Genomic DNA, 21406 nt, shown 5'->3' with positions numbered 1-21406 from the left:
GCATTTGGTGGGTTTGTGTGCCCGGCCCACAAGGCCAATCAACTGCGGGCTGGGGACAGATGGCAGAGTGGGCTGGAGTACCTGTTTCCTCCACATTCTCTTCATACCCTGCCCAGACGCGGAGACACAGCTGGCAGCCAGACCCACAGGGCCCTGCCTCTGGCTTGGGCAGGTGGGAGGGACAGATGGTAAATACGAGGTTACTCTGTGGGACAGCGGGAGAAGGCGCCCCCTGCAGGCTGGCGGAGCAGAGTGGGAGGTCAGGGAAGCCTGGAGGGAGCTGGCAGTGGCAACACCCTGGGGACTGAGGGAGGAGCCAGCATGCTTTTCCACCCCCACCCCCAACCCCTGCAAGTCTGGGAGGCTGCTCACAAGAGGAGGCAGCTGAGCTGAATCCAGCAGCAAGACAGGGGCTGCAAGCCTGGACTGAGGAGCCTGGGAAAGAGCATTCTAGACAGGGGGTCCTGCCAGGGAGGAGAGCGAAGGAGCCCCGTGTGGCTGCAGCAGGTTGAAGGAATGAGGGTTGAGCAGGAGGGGCCAAATCCTAAGGTGACCAGACTGGGTTGGCCCAAGACAGTTCTGGTTTACACCTGTGGTCCCACTGTAACCATCCATAGTGTCATCTCTTATTCTCAAAGGTGCCCTGGCTGGAATAATAAACCATATGGTCACGTTCCTTACAGGCCATGGGGAGGGACAGTTGTTGGTGGATTTAATCTGGGAGCATGAGGACCTGATTAAAACTCCTCCCACCTCCAGTGTAGAACACAGCCCCGTCTTCTTGCCCTCTTTTTCCCTGCAGCAGGGCCTGAACCAGGCCTTTCTCCCCTCTGGGTGACAGCCCCCTGCCACTGGCCACCCACAGGACCTGGGTGGAAAGGGCATTAGGAGCAGTGGTTTGCCTTGGAATCCTGGTGGGTGGACCGTGCCTGGGAGGGAACAAGGGCAGTGCCTGACAGGTGCCTCCAATGGCAGCTGACGTTGCTGGACCCTGATCCGTGCGCCTGGCCCTGTGCTAAGCGCTTTATGTGTTAATGCATCCTGCTTCCTCATCATCCTCACAACAACCCATTTTACAGATAAGGACACTAAGGCTCAGAGAGGTGAGATGATTTCTTGCCTCATGGTTGCCACAGTAAAGAGGAGAGAAAACGAGAGTTCCCAAAATGTGCCAGGTGCTCCTCCCCTTGCTCCCAGCCCTGGCACCTGCCATTTCCTGTGGGGGAACATTCTAGTTCCTGCTCACCCCATCACAACACCTACTTATCATGGGGCTGAAATTGCTTTGTCTGCCTCCACCACTGGACTGTGACCAACAAGCTACATAAAGGCTCTGCTGTGGCCCAGCACATAGCACAGAACTTGGCCACACTAAAGCCTCTCATTAAAAACTTGCCAAGACGTGTGCAGTGGCACACACCTGTTGTCTCAGCTACCCAGGAGGGAGGCTGATGCGGAAGGACTGTTAGAGGCCAAAAGTTCTAGGCTGCGGTGAGCTATGATCTTACTTGTGAATAGCCACTGCATTCCAGCCTGGGCAATATAACGAGACTCTGTCTCTAAAAAATAAAAATAAAAAAAAACTTACCAGATTCCCTGGTGGTCTAGGGGTTAGGAAAAGAGAAAAACAAAAAAACTTCCAGGTGAACTGAATTGCTTTAGCCTGTTTGTGATGCTATAACAAAATACCTGAAACTGGGTGATATATAAAGAACAGAAACTGGCCGGGCGCGGTGGCTCACGCCTGTAATCCTAGCTCTTGGGAGGCCGAGGCAGGCGGATTGCTCAAGGTCAGGAGTTCAAAACCAGCCTGAGCAAGAGCAAGACCCTGTCTCTACTATAAATAGAAAGAAATTAATTGGCCAACTGATATATATATAAAAAAAAAAATTAGCCGGGCATGGTGGCGCATGCCTGTAGTCCCAGCTACTCAGGAGGCTGAGGCAGAAGGATCGCTCGAGCCCAGGAGATTGAGGTTGCTGTGAGCTAGGCTGACGCCATGGCACTCACTCTAGCCTGGGCAACAAAGTGAGACTCTGTCTCAAAAAAAAAAACAAAAAAAAACAAACAAAAAAAAAACTAGAAAAAAAAAAAAAAAGAACAGAAACTTATTTCTACAAGTTCAGATCAAGGCGTCAGCAGGAAGGACTGGTGTCTGGTGAGGGTCGCTCTCTGCTCCCAAGATGGTGCCTTGTTGCTGCATCCGCCAGAGCAGAGGAAGACAGTGTCCCGACACAGAGGAGGGACAGAAGGGCAAGAAGAGGACAATTGCTGTGTCTTCACATAGTAGAAGAGCAGAGTCCAAGATCCAAAGGGCCTAAACTAATTCTCTCCAGCCCTTTGATAAGGCTCTAATCCATCATGAGGGCACAAGGCCCCGATTCTCATTACCACCACAATGGGGATTACGTTTCAGCCCAGGAATTTTGGAGGGGACACATATAAACCACATCGGGAGGACTTTGGGATATTCACTACAGCCCAGGGTCCAATCATCTGTTTCACAAAGGAAGAAATTATATCTTGCCACTTAGCCACCTCAAACATGACTACCTCTCCAAAAGTAGACTAACGTCTAAACAAGAAAGCCATTTTACTGAGTCTCCTGAGAACTGGAATCAGCGCAAATCTCTAAGCGAAGCCTGATGTCAGGCAAAGGATGCTCAGGGACACAATCTGAGGAACAAGGTTGTGAGTAGCCAGGGTCATCAAACTATAGTCACACAACATCACCCTCTCCACCGGGCAGACCTGCGCAAACCCCCACCCAAGATGCACCCAGCTGCTTGCCTGTCCTATTACCTCCAAAACTGCAATTGACTTATTTCATGTCTCTGCCCCAGCAAGATGTGAGCTCTCTGAAGGAAGGGGTCAGTCTGGACCCTGGACCAGTTAGGGTGCTTTAGGTGCAGGCAACAGAAACCCACCCTGGATGTCAGGATGTGGCAGAGCTCACAGAACCAAAGGACAAATAGGTCTACCAGGTCTCAGGAGGGACACGCCTCAGGGTGGCTTGGATCAGCCTCCCAGGACCCCACAGCTGGCCTCTTCAGGGTACTGCCATCAGGTGATAAATCCTTCCCAGCTGCTCTCCTTCCTGTGTTCAAGATTCAAGAAAGACTGGCCAGCTTGGGGGCTGTGCCCCACATCACTGGGGGTGGGGAGGTTTGATGCTCTGACAGTACCACTAAGGTTGTGCCAGATAGAGGAGGACTATTCCCCAAAGAATAGTCTAAGTACTAGCACCAGATCAGGGGAGAATAGATGCCAGGTGGGTGTGTGCCCAGTGTCTAGATTCTCTCCTTGACCAAACTCTAGCCAGGCTCCTCTAAGCCCTCTTCTTAACTAGTCCTCAACATTGACCTATAAAAATGACAGACTCGGCTGGGCGTGGTGACTCATGCCTGTAATCCTAGCACTCTGAAAGGCCGAGGCGGGCGGATTGCTCGAGGTCAGGAGTTCAAAACCAGCCTGAGCAAGACCCTGTTTCTACTATAAATAGAAAGAAATTAATTGACCAACTAAAATATATATATATACAAAAAATTAGCCAGGCATGGTGGCGCATGCCTGTAGTCCCAGCTACTCGGGAGGCTGAGGCAGCAGGATTGCTTGAGCCCAGGAGTTTGAGGTTGCTGTGAGCTAGGCTGACGCCACGGCACTCACTCTAGCCTGGGCAACAAAGTGAGACTCTGTCTCAAAAAAAACACAAAAAACAAAACAAAAAAAACCCCTACAGACTCTTAGCACAAATGATCTCATCCATCCCCTCCCAACACATTAAAAGACTTAAAAACTGCCATAACTAGCAGTTACCTCTACACACAGAAGTTGAGTTAGTTCCCACTGAGCCCTGTTCCCTATTGCGATAGTATGTTATTGCGATAGTATGTTACTGATTAAAATCAGTCCTTACCACTTTAGCGTCCAGCCTGTCCCATGGAAACTTCAGAATTATTTGTTGAGTGGATGATGTGCTAGAGGTCCCCACTCAGCACGTTAAGTCACAATCCCATTGCCGCTATCAAGAATGAGTTGCAATGGCAGACACCAACTCAAACACCCACTCAGGTTCTTCAAAGGTGGGAAGTTATTGACTAATACAACCGGGAACCTGGAGTGATTGTTGGCTTCAGGCATAGATGGATCTAGATGGCCCAGACAATGCTGTTAGTGCCACCTGTCGACTGTTCTTAGCGCTGCTTGTCTCTGTTCTTTATCAGTTGGGTCATTCTCTCCTACCACAGACAGGCTCTCCTCACATGATGTAAAGATGGTTCTCAATTGCCCTTATATCCTGCTCCTTATGTGTGAGATCCAAAAAATGCCCCTTTTCCTCTCAGGATCTATATGGTAATCACATGGAATGACTGTGATTGGCCCTGCTCACTCACAGGCCCACACCCTGCCTCCCACCACCCTTGGGGTGAGGGGCAGCCCCTCCAGAACAACATGGGATGGGAAAAGCCAGCTCCCCAACAGAAAAAGGGATGTGGAGCTGTCAACATCGTCAGAGGGGTACGCCGCAGGAACTGGGACGGGCCAATCAGCGCAGGCAGAGATGGATGCTGGTGTCGGTGGGAGGTGCCTGGGAAAGGCAGGGCTGAATGCAGAAGGCCCAGGGACACAGGGAAGAACAGCCTGGAGCCTCCCGCAGGGAAAGTCAGCCTGGCAGGGTGTAGGTGGTGGCTTAGAGCAGGGAAGACAGGACAGTCCTATGCTAAGACAATGCACTTCCATCATTTAATTCCTCCAACCACCTTACTGTCATCCTCCTTATCGAGATAGCAAGTAGAGCTCAGAGAGGTTCAGTAACTTGCCCAAGGTCACACAGGTAGGAAGGGGCAGCGCTGGTATTTCTAACTCCCACCCAAGTTAGGCCACGCACTTTTCCCATCCGTTTGCAATATCTGAAAATGAATCGAAACGAGGTAAGGATGTCACCACTGAGCAACCCTGGGCGAGCCCTGCCCCTCTCGAGGCCTGAGTCATCACGTCTTCGACATGGGCACAATTTTGCCTCCCGAGCTACAGCACGCACCTGGACCTCCGAAGCACCCAGGAAGCTGCACGCATGCGCGAGGCCGTCGGGGCGGATCCCAGGGGAGCGGGCGGAGACGCGCGCCTGCTCCCGGGCTTTCAAAAGTTACCTGCTGGTGGGGGCGGGAGTCGGGGGAGTTACCGGCTGCGCGCGCGCCGGCCCCGCCCTCAGCCTCTGCAGGCACCTGTTGGCTTGAGGGCGCCCTCGGCCGCAGCTGCCACCCAATAGGCAGCCTCCCTGAGCCAGCCCCGCCCACCTCCAGGAGCCACCAATCCCCGGCTGGCCACGGCCCCCCTCGGAGGGCCCGCCCCTCTGGGCGCTTCTTCCGGGTGGGGCCCCGGGCCGAGGCGATGGCGCCTTGGGCGCTCCTCAGCCCTGGGGTCCTAGTGCGGACCGGGCACACCGTGCTGACCTGGGGGATCACGCTGGTGCTCTTCCTGCACGATACCGGTGAGCTGGACCCCGCGCCACCCCGGACCCGCCCGCCCCCCAGACATTGGGGTCCCACAGGGGCCCCCGCCTGATCCCCAGAGATCCTGAGATTGATCCGATCTCTGCCAGCTCCTGAAGCCCCCTCCCCATCTACCGTTCCAAGAGCCACCTGCTCTCCGCCTGATACCCTGTTGATCCCTAATTAATCTCAGCGTCTTCCTGATCACTGCCAGGTGCCCTGTGCATCCCAGGACCCATCTGGCGCCCACTGGGTCCGAGCCCCGTCTCCCCTGATCCTTCCAGGAATTGACTCCCAACCTTTTCATCCATGAGATTAGGAGGATCAACTAGATTCAAGCACTGGCACCCCCCACACACACCCGTCTGCACCGCTACAGCCACTAGCTGCCCAAGTCCATAGGGGAGTAGTCTGTCTCCCATCTTTCTGTGGTAGCGCCCATTCCCCCTCCCATCTTTCCCCTCAGTAGCCCCCTACCCAGCCCCTCCATGCTCCAGCCTCGGCCCCTGGACTGGGGGCCCCTCTCACTTTGCTCCCAAGACCTCAAATTTCCTTCACTGCCTTCGCCCATTAGCCTAAAACCTTGCTCAGATCTCATCAGAAGACACCCTCTCAACCCTCCCCCTCTTTCCTTCTCTGCTCTCTTTTACAACCAAGGGGCACCAGAGTTGTCCACACTCTGCTGATGTCCCCTCATTCCTCACCACCTCCCCCCGACCCTGCTTCCTCCAAATCTCTAGTCACTCCCATAGGCTTAAACCCAGACTGGACCCTTCCTGGCCTGGGCTCCCCTCATGCCCCTCTGCGGCATCTGAGCCCACCGGCTCCACCCTCCTACGTCTCTGTCTCCTGTATGTCAGACCTGTCCAGCCTCTCCCCGTCAGAGAGCCAGAGACCCAGGATCCCTCCTCCCTCTCTACCATATCCATTCGGATCTGGTCCCCTTCATCCCTCCTCTCCCCCTTCCTGCCAGACCTTGTTCAGCCACCATCTTCTTCCTCTTTGCCAGACCCTGTAGCCAGGCTTCCCCCTGACCCATCTTTTCTCCAGCAGTGGCAGGGCTTTCAGAAAACAGATCTTGCCCTATAACCTTCCATGGTTCCCTATTACCCTCCAGATAAAGTGCAGATGAACTGCTGGCCACACATGGCCACCCATGGAACCCCAACTCCAGCCCTTTGCTTGGCCAGGAGTGCATTTCCCCACCACCAGCTGCACCCCAGCCCCACTCCCTCCTGTTCTGCCCCGGCTCCAGCCTCACTGTCCTCCTCTTGCCCCTCCAGAGCTGCGGCAATGGGAAGAGCAGGGGGAGCTGCTCCTGCCTCTCACCTTCCTGCTCCTGGTGCTGGGCTCCTTGCTGCTCTACCTGGCTGTGTCACTCATGGACCCAGGCTACGTGAATGTTCAGCCCCAGCCCCAGGTAACCAGGGCCCCTGTGGGCCTGAACCCCTTCTTCCATCAGCAGGGACCCAAGGCCCCACTAACGGTCTCCATGCCAGGCTCTGTGCTGCAGGCTCTTGGGGGGCATCTCAGTGAATCCCCTTGCCAGCCCTAGAACCCCATCCCGTGATGAGGAAACCACTGAGGCCCAGAGGGGGGAAGCTACTTGCAAACATTACACAGCCTGGCTCAGTCCAGGGCCCTCTGCCCCATCCCACACCTCCATTCAGCATAGGATGGACTCAAAACTCTCCACAGGCAGAGCTAAGTTGGCCCCAAGGGAGATGCCCACCTGTGCCATCTGCCCCAAGAGGACCCCATCTTACACCCTGCCCTCATTTTCAGGAGGACCCTAAGGAGGAGCAGACAGCCATGGTTCTTCAGGCCATCCCTCTTCGGCGCTGTAGATACTGCCTGGTGCTGGTGGGTGATGCCGGGAGCCCCGTGGGAGGGGTCAGGGCAAAGCTGAGACTCCCTGACCTCCTCCCGCCCTGTGCCGTGGTCTCATGGCTCCTCCAAACCTCCCAGATTCAGGCCCTGATCCCTGGCCCTCCCCTCCCCCCAGTGGTGGGCCCACAGTGGGGCAGGCATCAGGCTCCAGCTGTCCTCTGTGCCCACAGCAGCCCCTGCGGGCCCGGCACTGCCGTGAGTGCCGCCGCTGCGTCCGCCGCTATGACCACCACTGCCCCTGGATGGAGAACTGCGTGGGGGAACGCAACCACCCACTCTTCGTGGTCTACCTGGCGCTGCAGCTGGTGGTGCTTCTGTGGGGCCTATACCTGGCATGGTAGGTGCCACCGCCACCACCTGGGGGAGGGTGGGCAGTGTGCACCCACACGTGTGCACAGAGCCAGGGCTCCTGGGGCCCAGCACAGGGAGGGTGGGCTCCCCTGCCCGCCCCTAGCTCCGTCCCTGTCGGTCCTGCAGGTCAGGCCTCCGGTTCTTCCAGCCCTGGGGGCTGTGGCTGCGGTCCAGCGGGCTCCTGTTTGCCACCTTCCTATTGCTGTCTCTCTTCACATTGGTGGCCGGCCTGCTCTTGGCCTCACACGTCTACCTGGTGGCCAGCAACACCACCACCTGGGAGTTCATCTCCTCACACCGCATAGCCTACCTCCGCCAGCGCCCCGGCAACCCCTTTGACCTCGGCCTGGCCCGCAACCTGGCCCACTTCTTCTGCGGGTGGCCCTCAGGGTCCTGGGAGACCCTCTGGGCTGAGGAGGAAGAGGAGGGCAGCAGCCCAGCTGTTTAGGCTCACTGGAGGCAGGGCAGCTAGCTTGTGCCTGAAAACCAGAGGGGCTGTAGCCACTGGGGGCGGCTCTTGGGGACCTGGGGCTGTTCACTCCTGTGCACTCCTGCTTCAAGACAGACTCCCCGCCTCTGGGCAGCTCTGCCTTCCACAGGACGAAGGGGAAGAAGAGGACCTGTGGGGAACACAGGCCCAAACAGACGCCGGGCTCCCCCTAACCCCAGGCCAGGCTGCCTCCAAGCACAGTTTTACAAATTTAATAATCCATAAAGCAAGTCAAGTATTAAAAAGACAAACCAAACCCCTCCTTACTGTGGTGCCCCTGCTGGTCCGGGTCTCGCTGGGAGGCACAGGAGCGGGTGGGCAGCAGGGGGCAGTGACACACTTCATCTAGTAACACTGAGCAAAGCTGCCACCATCAGTCCCAAGGGCATATAAATAGCAGGCAAGGCCTGGGCCTCCGGGCAGCCAGAGCACAGGCTCTAACCATCTGGGCAGGGGGCGGGGGCGTCGGGAGCAGCCCTCAGGTCTCCAGGAATCGCTCTGACACGAAGTCAAAGTCCCGGAAGGCGGCCTGCTGGCGGGCACTGAGGGCGCTGCGGGGCGCAGGTGGGGTCAGGGCAGGCGGCAGCCCCGTGAACTCGCCCTCAAAGTAGCGCAGGTCTGCAGGGCCGCAGAGCGTGGGCACGAAGGGGGGCCGGACGGTGCGAGCGAGCAGCGCTGGCCAGTCGGTGGTCTGGGGGCAAGGGCAGAGGTGCCTGAGGTGGCAGGAATGGCAGCCCCCAGGGGTCAGTCCGTGCCACCCACCCTGCCAGGCACTGGGGAACACGGCTGCCCCAGCCACTCACCCTAAAGAAAGGCTGGATCTTGATCTCCTCGGCATCCTGCTCACCCGCCCCCAGGCGCTTCTCCGGGCACTTCTGGAGGAGCTGGGCAAAAGGACAGGTGCTCACTTGGGGTGGCCCCAGGCACTGCCCGTCTCCACTGGTGCCGCAAGGGGGCTGGGCCACAGGGCCCCAAGGGGGGGCAGCAGGGGGCCCCTGCAGTGCTCACCTTCTGAATGAGCTCGAGCCCCTGCACCGACAGAAAGCGGGGGTATGGGGCATCCGAGTTGACAATGGAGTCAAACACTTCCTCCTCGGTGTCCCCTGGGAATGGGCACTGTAGAGATGGGGGCTCAGCAGGGTGCCTGGGCCACCCACCCCCAGATCTGGAGGCCCGGCAGCCCGCTGCAGTGCGCACCTCGCCCACCAGCATCTCGTAGAGCAGCACGCCCAGCCCCCACCAGTCCACAGCCCGCGTGTACGCCTCCTGGGTCAGCACTTCGGGGGCCAGGAACTCTGGGGTGCCACAGAAGGTGCTTGTCCGGTCCCCGAAGCCAATCCCTGCAAACCAACACGCACACCAATGCCTGCTGGGCGTGTCCCGTTCACAGGAACCTCTGTGCTAGGAACCCAACCCTATGCCAAGCCCTACCCGGCACCTGACGAGGTGGGGACGGTTACAGTGCCATTTGACTGCATGAGGAGGCGGAGTCTCAGCCAAGCTCACATGCCAAGGTCCCACAGAAGGCAAGACCCAATGCCCAGACCCGACCACAGGCTCTCCCTCAGGCCAAGTGTTGGTGGGGCCCTTTAAAAGCCTCTAGGGCTAGGAAGCAGGGGCCAATGTGGCCGGCTGTTCCCTAGAACGAGGGTGGGGGAGTACCAGGGAATCCGTAGGTGGGGACGGGATTTCCTGGGAGATGTCCCCTGCCCACCACCCTGCCAGCCCGTGTCAGGTAGGTAATGCTGGAGGACATGGGTCCTGACAGGTGACCCTCACCTTCCTTGCACAGCCCAAAATCTGCGATCTTCAGGAAGCCCTGAGCGTCCAGCAGAAGATTATCCAACTTCAGGTCCCTGAGTGTAAGGGGGCATGTCAAAGTGGCTTAGAAGGGCTGAGACCTGGGGAACAGAAAATGTCCCCAGAGCAGCCCAGGAGGGCAGCATCTGCCTCTCTCCCGCCTCACTTCCCCCGGGCACCTGCCGGACCAAAGCTACCTGTAAATGATCTTCTTCTCGTGTAAGAACTGCAGCCCCAGGACCACACAGGCCAGGTAGAAGCTGGAGGGGTGGTAGATGGGTGAATTCAGGCCCAGGACAGACACCAGGGAAGCCATGGCCTGGGGACACCTGGATGTCCTAGCCAGAGTCCAGACATGGGAGAGAGACTGGGACAAACATCCTGCCTGGGCCCTGGGCCTGGGGGGGCTCAAGGTTGTCACAAGGTTGCTACACACTTACAACCTATCCTTCCTGGGCCCTTCGGTTGTGCCAGGAACCAGGCCAAGGTCCTGCGTCCTCCCAGCAGCCTGCGGTTGATGCTTATTGTGCCTATTTTTCAGATGAGGATCTGAGACTCCAGGTAAGTGACCTGCCTAGGGTCACGCAGCCAGAGGCAGGGCTGATGTGTCAGTTTAGGTCTAACTCCAGAGCCTGCGCTGGAGGGAAAAAATAACTCCAGCGGCCAGTCCCCGTGCCAGGCAATTTATAAACACTACTCTCGTCTGTGCAACAACCCTGTGAAACAGTCATTACAAGCCCGATTCGGGGCTTCATAAATGGAAGCCCAGGGGCAGGAATGCTGAGGCCTCCTCTGCTGACGGGCACTCGGGAGGCAGGAGGAGGAAGGGAGCAGCTCTGGGGACCCAGGGGAAGTTTTCTGGAAGAAGCAGGCAGGAGGAAGGGGAACCCACCAGGCCTGGGGCTCAGGAAAGACGTCCTCGTGGATCTGCATCATGAGGTCACCACCGGGCACAAACTCAGTCACGAAGCAGGCGTGGCTGGAGGTCTGGAAGCAGGCGAGAAGGGAGAGCAGGAAGGGGTGCCCCGCATAGCCCACTGCCTCCAGGATCCGCTTCTCACAGTACAGGCTGCAGGGGGCATGGGGTCTTAGAGGGAAGGAAACCCTCCCCCAGCTGTACCCTGCCCCCCCCACGACACCACTGGCTCGCTGGGCCCTCACAGTGCTCAGTGGGTAGAGTGGTGGTTTCTTTTTTTTTTTTTTTTTTTTTTCTTAACAGCATGTTTTAGAAACATAGAGTGGTGGTTTCTAAATATCAAGGGCTCACATGGGTCATGGAACCTGCATAACCACTAATGCCCCCATTTTACAGAACAGCAAACTGAGGTGCTGAGAGAAGAAGGAACCTGCCCAAGGGGACATAGCTGCAAGCACCAAAAAGAGGACACAGGCCTGCCTGGTCCCATAGCATCACCACTTCAAAGCCCCAGGAACCTTCAGCTGCCTTCTGGGTGCTCAAAGCCCAGGCCAGCCATCCAGGGTGTCTTCCAGGGCCAACGACCCCCAGCCCGGCTACGCACCTCTCTACCTCATCCCGGCCGAGCACCTCCAGCTTCTTCAGTGCTTTGATGGCGTAGTATTTCCCTGTCTCCTTTAACTGGACCAGGAGGACCTGGGGACCAGGGAAGGGTTGGACTCCAGGTGGGCTGCACAGGGGCCTTCCTCACCCCCACAGGTTAATGTCCTCCTGGTTGATGTGCCGAGACCCCCACCCCACTGCACCCTCCTCAGCCCACTACCTTCCCGAAGTGGCCCCGGCCAAGCACGGCCAAGCAGCGGAAGTCCTGAAGTCGGGGTGGTTTTCTGCAAGAGAGAGGGCACAGGAAGCCCCCAGGACAAGGGCTGTGCCTCCACCCAGAGCCACTCCAAGCCCTCCATGCCCAGTTCCAGGCTGTCCCCAGCTATGGCGCTTGAGGAAGAGCCCTGCTCTTCTAGAGGTGAGCACCCCTAGAACAGCGGATCCCGGAGTCTGGCACGCAGCTGGAGCTCAAAACGTGGGTTCAGCAAGTAAGGACCTGAGAGCCAGCCAGTGTGCACACCCAAGGAGCCACCGAGCCACGCATGAATGGGGACACCAATGCTCAACTACGATGCGCACCAGATGGGGGTACCTGGCAGGGGGGGCTGGTGGAGACGGCCCGAGTCCAGTCCTGGGCTCCATGTGGGGGCGTTTGATGCGCTGCGAGGGCAGAGCGGCTCAGGCAGGGCAGGGCTGGGCTGCCTCCCCTCCTCCCCTCCAGCCTGCCAGCCCCTCCCAGGCGGCCCCAGGGTCTATGAGACCCCCCACCCCTCACCGGGGTCTCCTCGGGGGTCGGCTCCTGGGGCAGGTAGAGGCGCGGGGGCTTGGGTGGGGCCTTCATCTCTTCTGCCAAGGGGGTCTTCTTGGGCAGGAAATTGCTGTGGGAGGGAAGCAGGCACATGGCCAGCACAGGCATATGGAATAGCTGGGGGGACACGCCACCATGCAGAGACAGACAGACAGGGTAGCAGCAGGGATAGACGCGGCCTGAACCTGGAGAGAAGCGTGCAGTCCAGGCAAGGCGGCTCCTCACCTGGGGGAGGCAGGGTCGGAGGCCCCCCGGGGTGTAGTCGGGGTCTGAGGGCACCCTTTGGGGGGGCTGATTGTGCTTGGGGAGCTGCAGGGGGGCAGCAGGCTCATGACCAAACGCCCCCAGGCCGCCATGCTGAGGTTCATCTGGGAAGCCCTCAGGAAGTCCTGGCCTGGGGACAAGGGGGAGCTCAGTCCAGGGCCCCTGGGGGCCCAGCCCCGCTCCCCACACGCAGAGCCCCACGCCCGCCACACCTCTGCATTTAGAGAAAACACGTTTCTGCCTCTGCAGCCGGGGCCGCCTCTCAATGACAGGATCACGGAAGGTCACCTGCAGGGCCAGAGGGCAGGGTTGAGGACTGGCCCCCTCCCACCCCATCTGCCATGGCACTTCCAAGCTCCCAGTTTCAACAGATGCAAGAGCCAGAAAAACGGCTTCAATGTCTTCGTTGGTGCGAGGAGAGAAACAGGCCCAGAGAATACAAGCTCTTGTCCAGGGTCACAGCTGAGACAGGCAGTTAGGACAAGGGTGCAGGCCTCTAGATGCGGCCCCATAGGGGCGAGAGAGGCTGGGAGTCCTTATTCCTGGAGACCACCCTCTCTGGTCCAGTCTCGATCCCTACACCCTCCTCACCCTGTGCACCCAGGGGCCCACCCGGTCAGAGGGCATGGGCAGTGAGCACCTGGGCAAAGAGCCGCCCCTGTGGTACCAGGCTGAGGGACAGCTGGTGACAAGTATTGTCCAGGAAGTCCTCGAGTCTCAGGAAGGCCACGCCACACAGCTGCCGCCAGTCTCGCCAATGCACCCCGATCTCCAGCTCGCGGGCCTACACAGGGGGGCCGGGCTGAGGCTGGGGCACCCCACGATCCCTGACCTGGGCAGCTCCACCCCATCCCATGGTCACCCCAACCATGCAAAGGCCAGCCTTACTCGCTCCAGTGGGATGACAAAGGTCTGGTCCCAGGACTGCTCGGCGACCTGCCCCCAGCCTGTCTGGCCCACAGCGCGGTTGTCCACCTTCAGCACGGCCAGCACCTCGCCTGCAGGGCCAGAGCTGCGGATCAGAGCAGGCCTAGGGCAGGGGTCCCCTGCAGCCCCGCATAGCTCCTTCCCCACTCACGGGCCAGCTCGCCTCCACCACGATGTTGCCGTGCTCTGGTCCGAAGCCAGCCCTCGGAGGGGCTGCCAGCCAGCCCGGCCACCGGAGAACGTCCAGGCACAGCTGTCAGCAGCTGCTCACAGCCCAGGAGGCGGACCTGCAGCGTCCCTGCGGGAGGGGGGCATCGTCAGATACCATCTTCCCACTGCCTCCACCAATGCGCCCTGACGTCCTAGGAATGCCTCCACCAGTGCGCCCTGATGTCCTAGGAATGCCTCCACCAGTGCGCCCTGACGTCCTAGGAATGCCTCCACCAATGCGCCCTGATGTCCTAGGAATGCCACTCTCACCAGGAGGTGGCTGCATCCAGACCCTACCCACATTAGGCTGTAGTAGCCACCTGCCATCCTCGGGCAGAACAACTGGCTCTCCCCTGCACGTGCGAGGGCAGCAGGGACACAGGTGCGGAGCCACAGCATGAGGCAGGATGCTGCCTAGGGCCCAGAGAGCACCGTGGCAGGGACAAGAGCTTGGGGCAGGGAGCAGGAAGCCTGACCTCCTGTGCTGTCCCACCTGTCCTAGGCCTCAGCTTCTCCACTTGAAAAAGGAGAGGTAAGTCCCAACTCTGCCCCACCTCCCCCAGAGGTGCGAAACACGCTTCGCCAACCAAGTAAGTGCATTTTCAGGGTCCCTAGAGTTTTGGGTTTTTTTGAGACAGAGTCTGGCTCTGTTGCCTGGGCTAGAGTGCTGTGGCATCAGCCTAGTTCACAGCAACCTCAAATTCCTGGGTTCAAGGGATACTCCTGCCTCAGCCTCCCAAGTAGCGGGGACTACAGGCATGTGCCACCATGCCCAGGTAATTTTTTCTATATATTTTTAGTTGGCCAATTAATTTCTTTCTATTTTTAGTAGAGACGGGGTCTCGCTCTTTGTTTTTTTTTGTTGTTGTTGTTGTTAACCAGAGCATGTGGACGGGGTCTCGCTCTTGCTCAGGATGGTGTCAAACTCCTGACTTTGAGTGATCCTCCTGCCTCAGCCTCAGAGTGCTAGGATTACAGGGGTGAGCCACCACACCTGGCTAATTTTTTCTATATATATATTTTTCAGTTGTCCAGATAATTTCTTTCTATTTTTAGTAGAGACAGGGTCTCGCTCTTGCTCAGGCTGGTCTCAAACTCCTGACCTTGAGTGATCCACCCAACTTGGCCTCCCAGAGTGCTAAGATTACAGTCATGAGCCACTGTGCCCAGCCGGTCCCTAGAGTTTTATCTCTCAAAGGGTATAGGAAGCAGTGGGAATCTAGCAGCTTTTGAAGATACAAAGTGGACCCAAGAGCACTGTTTAAGGAGTCCAGGCCTGGGGGTTACACTCAGAGAGCCCTTATAAACAAGGCAGGTGTTCAGAGTAGGAAGACTTTAGAAAGACTCAAGGGACTGGGGCATTTAACCAGGAGGTAGGGTAGGGTCGCCGCAAGTAGTTGGATTCCAGGCCTTTTATCAACCTGTTCCCTCCCCTTGCCCAACTCGTCTCCTTGGCCACTTAAGTACCTCTACAGGTCCTTCAAAGCCAAACTCAAGCACCGCTTCCTCCAGGAAGCATTCCTTGATTCCCCAAGGCCAGGTGAGGGGTCCCATGCAGCCCCTGCACTTCCTCTTCTCAGCTCTGCTGCTGGTGGAAGGGGCCGTCTGCCCTGCACCCGTGTTCTGCGCAGGCAGCCGCTGGCCCTCCTGGCTCGCACTATATCTCAGGCAGCAAGCTCAGGCCTGCAAAGCCCAAGCTCTCAGGTTATTTGTTGATTGCTACAAGAAGACACACCTCAGCTCAACATAGGAAAAAACTTTCTAATAGTCTGAGCTGCCAACGACTGGGTACCAAGGCCTCCAGGTCTGTGGGCTCCCTAATGCTAGCACTTAAAGCATTATTACAGTTATTCATTTAAAAAATAGCTACATTTTCCCAGTGCAGACTCTGCCAGGCACTGCGCTTAGCACTTCATGTGCAACAAGTCACTGTACTTTCACAGCAACCCTATGAGGGAGGTGCTATGAATATAATCATTCCCATTTTACAGATGGATAAACAGGTTCAGAGAGGGGATGTCAGTTGCCCAAGGTCCCACAGCTAGTCGGTGGTGATGCCAGGATTAGAATTCCTCCCCGAAGTGCTTCTCCACTGTGCTTCTGGGTCCTCCCCAAAAAGGAAGGAGAGCTCTGAAGTGGGAGGGACTGCCGGCTACCTGTCAGGGCGGTGGGTTTCACAAGTGTCCCCGAGGGTGGGGGGCTCCCAGGCACCGCAGTCTGCAGCTCCCGGGCCACTCTGCTGCGCAGAGGGTGAGCAGGCGGCAGTCCCTCCAGCAGCTGCTCCAGGGCCAGCCGAAGAAGATCCAGTTTCTGGGAGGACTCCTGGAGCTGGGCCTGGGCCTGCAGAGGGGACACAGGCAGGGGCAGGCCCATGGGATACATGGGGTGGCAGTGGCCCAGGCCACCCAGAGATGCCATCCACATGACATCTCCATGAAAGGCGCCTCCTGCCACTGCAGAGGGTGGTGCGAGAACAGGCAGACCCTCAGAGAAGGCGGCAGGTAGGGGCCGGGGCCTGACCTCGGCCAGCGCCTTGCGGTCCTGTGCTCTCCGGCTACCCAGCAGCTTCACCACGTTCTTGGCGCCCTCGGCCACAGCAGCCTCCACGCGCAGTCGGTGCTGCAGCTCTTCTGCCAGCAGCTCAGGGCCTGGGGGAGGAGGACAGCCCTCAGGCCCTGCCCGGCCCTGCCCGGCCCTGCCGCCTTCTCGAGGCCTCACCTGGCTCAGGGGACCCGCTGGCCTCCAAGCTGCTGATCTTCATCCGCAGCAGGGCCACCTTCAGCTGGCTGTCCCGCAGCATCTGCTGGGCGGCTGCCAGGAGCTTCTTCTCCTGCGGGGCCAAGACGTATGTCCCAGCAGACCGGTTCTCAGCCAGAGCGCCCCCGTCAGACCAGGGACGGGAGCCGAGCCTCCCTCGGTAGGCTAGAGTCAAGCTTCCCTGGCCAGGCCGGCTGCAGGGGCAGAGCCTTCTCCATCAGTGACAAGAGCTGGGCCTAAGCCTCCCCCGTCCGATCAGGGCCGGGGCCAAGCCTTCTTGTCAGACACGGACTGGGGCTCCCCACGTCTTACTGGGAGGTGGGACTGGGCACTGGACTGGGATCCCAGTGGACTGGTGCAGGGCCTTCTCTGTTGGTCTTGGGCTCAGGGCCACACCTTCCTGCCCAGCTGGGGTTGGGGTGGCATTTCCCCCAGCAGACTGACCTACAGGTCCATGGCTGGCTGCAGAGCTGCCCCTCCCTAATATCTGACAGCCAAGTCTCACCAGAGGGGGGCCTGGGGCTTGCCTCCCCCATCAGGCCGGGGCCTCACCTTGGGGGTGCCACTGGCACACGTGTGGGTCATGTTCTCAGCCCCCTGCTTCACCTTCAGCTCCACCTGCAGCTGCCTCCGTAGAACCTCCAGGTGCCGAGCCCTGGGCTGCTCGGTCCTCGGCCGGGGGCCCAAGCCCAGAGGGTCTGCCACAGGGAGTGTTCCCATCACCTACAGCCCAGACGCATGGCCTAGCTGTCCCCTCCCTCCACTCCTGGGCTGTCAGCGGGGGCTCCAGGAGGAGGCTGGGGAGGCAAGGCAGTCTCCACCCAGGGCCAGGGCCTGGGCAGCCTGCAGCCTCCCGTCCTGAGGGGTCTCAGCTCCTCACTCACCAGCCTGGCCAGGCCCGGGGCCAGGCAGCAGGATGCGGGCGTGCAGCTCCCGCAGTTCGCCGTGCAGCTGCTCCAGGCGGCGGTTGGAGGAGCGCAGCAGCTGCTGCACGTGGCCCAGGTGGCGGCGGTCTGTGGCCACCCGCCGCAGGTTCTCCACACCTTCCTTGATTTTCAGCTCCTTCTGGATGGCCCGACGGATCGCCTCTTTCTCATCCTCCAAAGGCTGCTGGCCCGGCCCAGGCTGCAGAAGGGCGGAGAGGAGGCATGGGGTACAGCCCCGCCAGCAGCCCCTGCTCCCTGCAGATGGAGAGGACGAAGGGGCCGCACCCAGGACCGACGCACACAGGGCTTGGGAAGCATCTCTGCCCTCCGAATGGAAAGCCCAAGGCCACTCACATAACCCATGCTCCTGTCCTCTGCCGTTTAGAGAAGGGGAAGGGGAAACTGCTAATGGTTATGCGATGCTCACTAGGTGCCAGGTTCTGTTCCAAAAGCGTGGCGTATATTACCTCCTCACTCCGCCAGCAGCCCCACCGCATAGCAGCAGTTACTATGCTTATTTTAGAGAGGAGGAAACTGAGACCCAGAGAGGTGAAGTAACTTGCCACAGTCGAGACAGAGGAGAGGCCACCCTCTTGGGGCTGGTGGGGACAGACACCAGCCTCTCCCTGCCAGCCATGCGGGGCTGGGCTGTTCTAAGTCTGGGAGCCGGAGTAAAATCTGGGAGCCAGAAGAAGCGCAGCGCTGAGAAGGGCTTCACCCAAAATCACCTGGAGAAGATAGCCAGTGGCCTGTGAGGCCAGGGCTTGTTCCCCACATCCCAATGCCACAGGTGGCAAAGCAGAGGAACAGAGAGGGACTGGGCCCACTCCCAGCTTGGCTCCTGGGGGGAAGTAGACGTCTCTCACTGCCTCAGCCCAGGCTGGAGCCAGGAAGAGGAAAACCTCCTTTCCAGAGGCCGACATTTCAAACCAGCTAGTGCCAAAGGTGACCGCAGGCTGGGGTGACCCATGATGCCCCTCCCAACACAGACTCTTGCAGGGACCCCACCTTACCTCTCTGTGTTCCATCTCCTGAGCCTAGTGGAAAGGGTGGCGACCCCAGCTTCAGGGACCCCCCATCCCAGGCCCTGGGTCGCTGGCTGAGCTGCCAGAGGGCAAGGGCGAGGCTCAGGAAATCCTTTGACCGCCCTAGGCAAGAGGGCCAGAGCCAAAGGCCAGAGCAGACAAAGATCCCATGGAGCTAGAGGCCCGGCCACCAAGGTCCTGAGTCACCCAGCCACCCGCTGCAGGGCGGAGGCTTGCAGGAAATCGGAAAATGTGTACAAGCCTTGGCTGGAACAGGGGGAGGCACCTCCGGAGGAAGGGTATGGGAGGGGGTAGACCCAGCCTGAAGGCTCCCTAAGCGACTGGGGTGGGAGCACTCAAGCAGTCTCAGTCTACCACACCTTACCCCCAACACGGCCCAGTGTGTGCCCTGTCTGCTCTGGGCTGGAATCCTGACCACACACACCTCCTCCTCTCTGCTCCCCGCTGGGACCCTATCTTGTACACAAATGTCCCCGCCCACCCCCAGTTGCTCTGGGACAGGACAACCCGTCTTCCTGCACAGTAACAGACAAATGGACACACACAGCCTTAGCACTTTGGGCCGGCGCGCACCTACTGCCAGCTCTGGGCAGAAACCGCAGGCCCCTGGGAATTCTGGAACTCTGTGTACCCGAAGGTTCCCGCCCCCGCGCCTCTAGTGCGCCGGGAAGGACGCCCCAGGAGCGCACACGCGTCCCTCCCCCCCGCCCCCCAGCCCTTTGCTTTCGCGCTAATTCCCGTCGGCCTCAGAGTCCCACCTGGAAGAATCGATTTTAGGAAACTCTGGGGCCCACCCTGGGAGCCCACCCTGCGGATCAGATGCGCCACGGCCGGGTCTGACTCGGGACCCCAGGCTGACCCGGAGTCGGTTCCAGGGCCCGTGACCGACCTGACCCGCGCGCGCAGGGCTGCCCTGCGGAGCTGTCGCGGGGCCAGGGCGAGGGCTGGGAAGGGCGTGGGGCGGGCTGGGGGCGCGGCGAACGAGGCTTCCCGCCCCCGGCCCGTTCACCTGCCGCGGCGCCCCCTGCTCCATGGCGCCGCTCGGGCCCTCCAGGCGACCACTCGGGTTCCGGAAGCCGCGGCCCCTCCGCGGGACTTTCAAACTTGAAACTTCCCGGGAAGCGGCGCTGGAGACGAGGGATCGGGCGCCCCCTCCCGAGGCCCGCGGGCCCTCCGGGCACCTGGCGCCAGCGCCGCCTCTCGGCCGCGCGGGACGCCGCCGCAGAGCCCGCTCCTGGGGTCCGAGGCCGCAGCACGTCTCCCGGATCCGAAACTCCGCGGGATGCCGGGCTCAGTACCGCGTCTTCTGCGGCCGTCTTCAGTTCCCGCTCGGCGTGGCACTGGCCTCTGCCCCGGCACGGGAGCGCGGGAGGGGCACCCCGGCCGGTCCTGCGGCCGAGCCCCGCCGCGCGCTCAGGGGGGCCGGCCCGGGCGGCGACAGCGCCCCCTGCCGGCGCCGGGGCGCGGCCCGTGTCGTGGGTCCACCCCCGCGGGGAATGAGCCCCTAACCCCGGCGCTCCACGGCCCGGCCGCCGCCCCTACCGCGCTGGGGCCCCTCGACCAGGCCCTTCACGTCTCTCTCCGTCTCAGATGTCGTGGGTGCAAAATGGGCTCCTCCCAAACTGTCGTCCCCTCAGAGTGGTTGGCCCTACCTAGATAGTATTCACAAGAAGGGATCCCTCAGGGAAACATAAAGCCTCACCCAAATTATGGCAAATTATGGACGAATGAACTAAATGCCTCTCAGGCTCATCACTTAACTGGACTGAGCTTGCTGGTTCAGCCAGAGCGACGGTTCCAACTTTGCGCTAAAAAGCCCATCTAAACAGGAGAAAAGACACTGACACCTTGTGAAGTAGCCACTGTCTCGGGAAAGTGATGACTAGCCCGCATGGGGTGTGCTGGCAATGGCGTGACAGTCTGGGGATCCTGGTTCTTCACTGCCTCTTCTACGGTGTCCCGGCATCCTGTGCTTACCAGCCTTTGTGCCAGGATCACACTGGAAGGAGCCCCCTCTAAGGGGTCAGAGAGTGACGAAGGGTCAAATATTGACCCTGACTTGGAACAGCTACCGTCCAGCACTGTTACCAAAGGAAGCCACCTGTTTTACTTCACAGTGATCAACTCACTCACGAGGGGCTGGAGAAGGTGAAGCTGGCCAGCTGTGGACAATGCTGGGTTGTCCTGCAGCAGGAAATGGACCAGGTGGCATCAGTGTAAGCAGAGGCGGCTTGGTTCTGTGAGACACGCCCAGGTCTCATAATCAAAGGCAAAATGTGACAAGCTCACACATCAGAGTTGTTGAGGGCTAGACATTAACACAAGCACCTGGCACATAGTAGGCTCTTTAAAATGAGGATTTGATAATCAAGCTGTCTTGAGGTGAAAGTTATTACCCATCATTTGGGAGTAAAAAAAGCTTCAGCTTCTCACCACAGCGCATCAAAAGCCCATTAATCAAACTAGCAAGCCTCCGCCCCTTTTACCAACTCCCCAATGGTGCCACAGTCCAGCTAGCTAATTCACATTTAAAAATATGTATTTGACTTGGTAAGTAAATGTCAATTCTAGAAGCCAAGTGGGTAATCTGATCAGACAGCGGGAGAGTGTTCACTTCTCATCTCAAGGTCCATTTAGCTGGGAAGCTGAATTCGATGGTTTTCCAAGTTTGCTGAGAAGTGTCTGTTTCACTGTTACACTAAGGGAAAGCAGTTCAATGGTAGCAAAATTCATCTAATGCACCCAGGCTGGGCAAACCAGCAGGGAAACAAAGTCCTGCTCTGCTGAATGAGTCTGACCAGATACCTGCATCTTACATACTCCATGAGATTGGAATTCTTAGGGAAATGTAAGTTCATGTTCAACATCCAATGGATAGTGAATAGTTGAAACCAACTCTCCAGCTAATTGGCCTATAAAACTGTAA

General features: G+C 58.9%; 2 protein-coding genes and 1 long non-coding RNA gene across 6 annotated transcripts in view; 1 reads left to right on the top strand and 2 right to left on the bottom strand.

Annotated features, from left to right (window-relative positions):
• Positions 1 to 5261, bottom strand: part of LOC142874324 (uncharacterized) — a 28160-nt gene extending 22899 nt beyond the window's left edge. The window contains exon 1 of the long non-coding RNA XR_012922147.1: positions 5042 to 5261. This is a non-coding gene — a long non-coding RNA (uncharacterized LOC142874324). The remainder of the gene's footprint in view (positions 1 to 5041) is intronic.
• A 68-nt stretch (positions 5262 to 5329) lies between these two features.
• ZDHHC12 (zDHHC palmitoyltransferase 12) lies at positions 5330 to 8483 on the top strand. Of its 2 annotated transcripts, none has more exons than XM_012772157.2 (5): positions 5330 to 5491; positions 6776 to 6912; positions 7278 to 7355; positions 7556 to 7719; positions 7860 to 8483. In XM_012772157.2, the coding sequence occupies exons 1-5, from the start codon at positions 5392 to 5394 to the stop codon at positions 8179 to 8181; spliced, it is 801 nt and encodes a 266-aa protein (XP_012627611.1). In that variant the 5' UTR covers positions 5330 to 5391; the 3' UTR covers positions 8182 to 8483. The 2 variants fall into 2 exon arrangements, with proteins under 2 accessions (XP_012627611.1, XP_012627610.1); XM_012772156.3 differs by having other exon boundaries at positions 7553 to 7719.
• Positions 8484 to 8596: 113 nt separating this feature from the next.
• PKN3 (protein kinase N3) lies at positions 8597 to 19853 on the bottom strand. Of its 3 annotated transcripts, none has more exons than XM_012772149.3 (22): positions 19490 to 19853; positions 17393 to 17633; positions 17061 to 17206; positions 16470 to 16581; positions 16272 to 16399; positions 15908 to 16091; positions 13693 to 13839; positions 13503 to 13612; positions 13255 to 13398; positions 12827 to 12902; positions 12576 to 12744; positions 12318 to 12420; positions 12135 to 12202; positions 11763 to 11826; positions 11544 to 11635; positions 10916 to 11092; positions 10221 to 10283; positions 10003 to 10079; positions 9421 to 9563; positions 9232 to 9339; positions 9027 to 9107; positions 8597 to 8914 (listed from the first exon to the last, which is right to left on the bottom strand). In XM_012772149.3, the coding sequence occupies exons 1-22, from the start codon at positions 19511 to 19513 to the stop codon at positions 8702 to 8704; spliced, it is 2670 nt and encodes an 889-aa protein (XP_012627603.2). In that variant the 5' UTR covers positions 19514 to 19853; the 3' UTR covers positions 8597 to 8701. The 3 variants fall into 3 exon arrangements, with proteins under 3 accessions (XP_012627603.2, XP_020145102.2, XP_012627604.2); XM_020289513.2 differs by having other exon boundaries at positions 9071 to 9107; XM_012772150.3 differs by lacking the exon at positions 19490 to 19853 and adding an exon at positions 18448 to 19062.
• Between the last annotated feature and the right edge of the window lie 1553 nt (positions 19854 to 21406).

Source organism: Microcebus murinus, chromosome 12, assembly GCF_040939455.1.
Source record: "Microcebus murinus isolate Inina chromosome 12, M.murinus_Inina_mat1.0, whole genome shotgun sequence".
In the NCBI taxonomy this organism is placed as follows: Eukaryota; Metazoa; Chordata; class Mammalia; order Primates; family Cheirogaleidae; genus Microcebus; species Microcebus murinus.
This window is presented reverse-complemented; position numbering and strand designations above follow the sequence as displayed.

Bases quoted from the DNA above. Each gene is read 5' to 3' on its own strand.
- ZDHHC12 (XM_012772156.3), top strand. From the start codon at position 5,392: ATGGCGCCTTGGGCGCTCCTCAGCCCTGGGGTCCTAGTGCGGACCGGG. The intron at 5,492-6,775 runs GTGAGCTGGACC...TTGCCCCTCCAG, and splicing joins GCTCTTCCTGCACGATACCG to AGCTGCGGCAATGGGAAGAG. The intron at 7,720-7,859 runs GTAGGTGCCACC...TCGGTCCTGCAG, and splicing joins TGGGGCCTATACCTGGCATG to GTCAGGCCTCCGGTTCTTCC.
- PKN3 (XM_012772149.3), bottom strand. From the start codon at position 19,513: ATGGAGCAGGGGGCGCCGCGGCAG. The intron at 17,634-19,489 runs GTGAACGGGCCG...GCCCTTCTGCAG, and splicing joins AGCAGGGGGCGCCGCGGCAG to CCTGGGCCGGGCCAGCAGCC. The intron at 12,203-12,317 runs GTGAGGGGTGGG...CTGCCCTCGCAG, and splicing joins CGACCCCCGAGGAGACCCCG to CGCATCAAACGCCCCCACAT.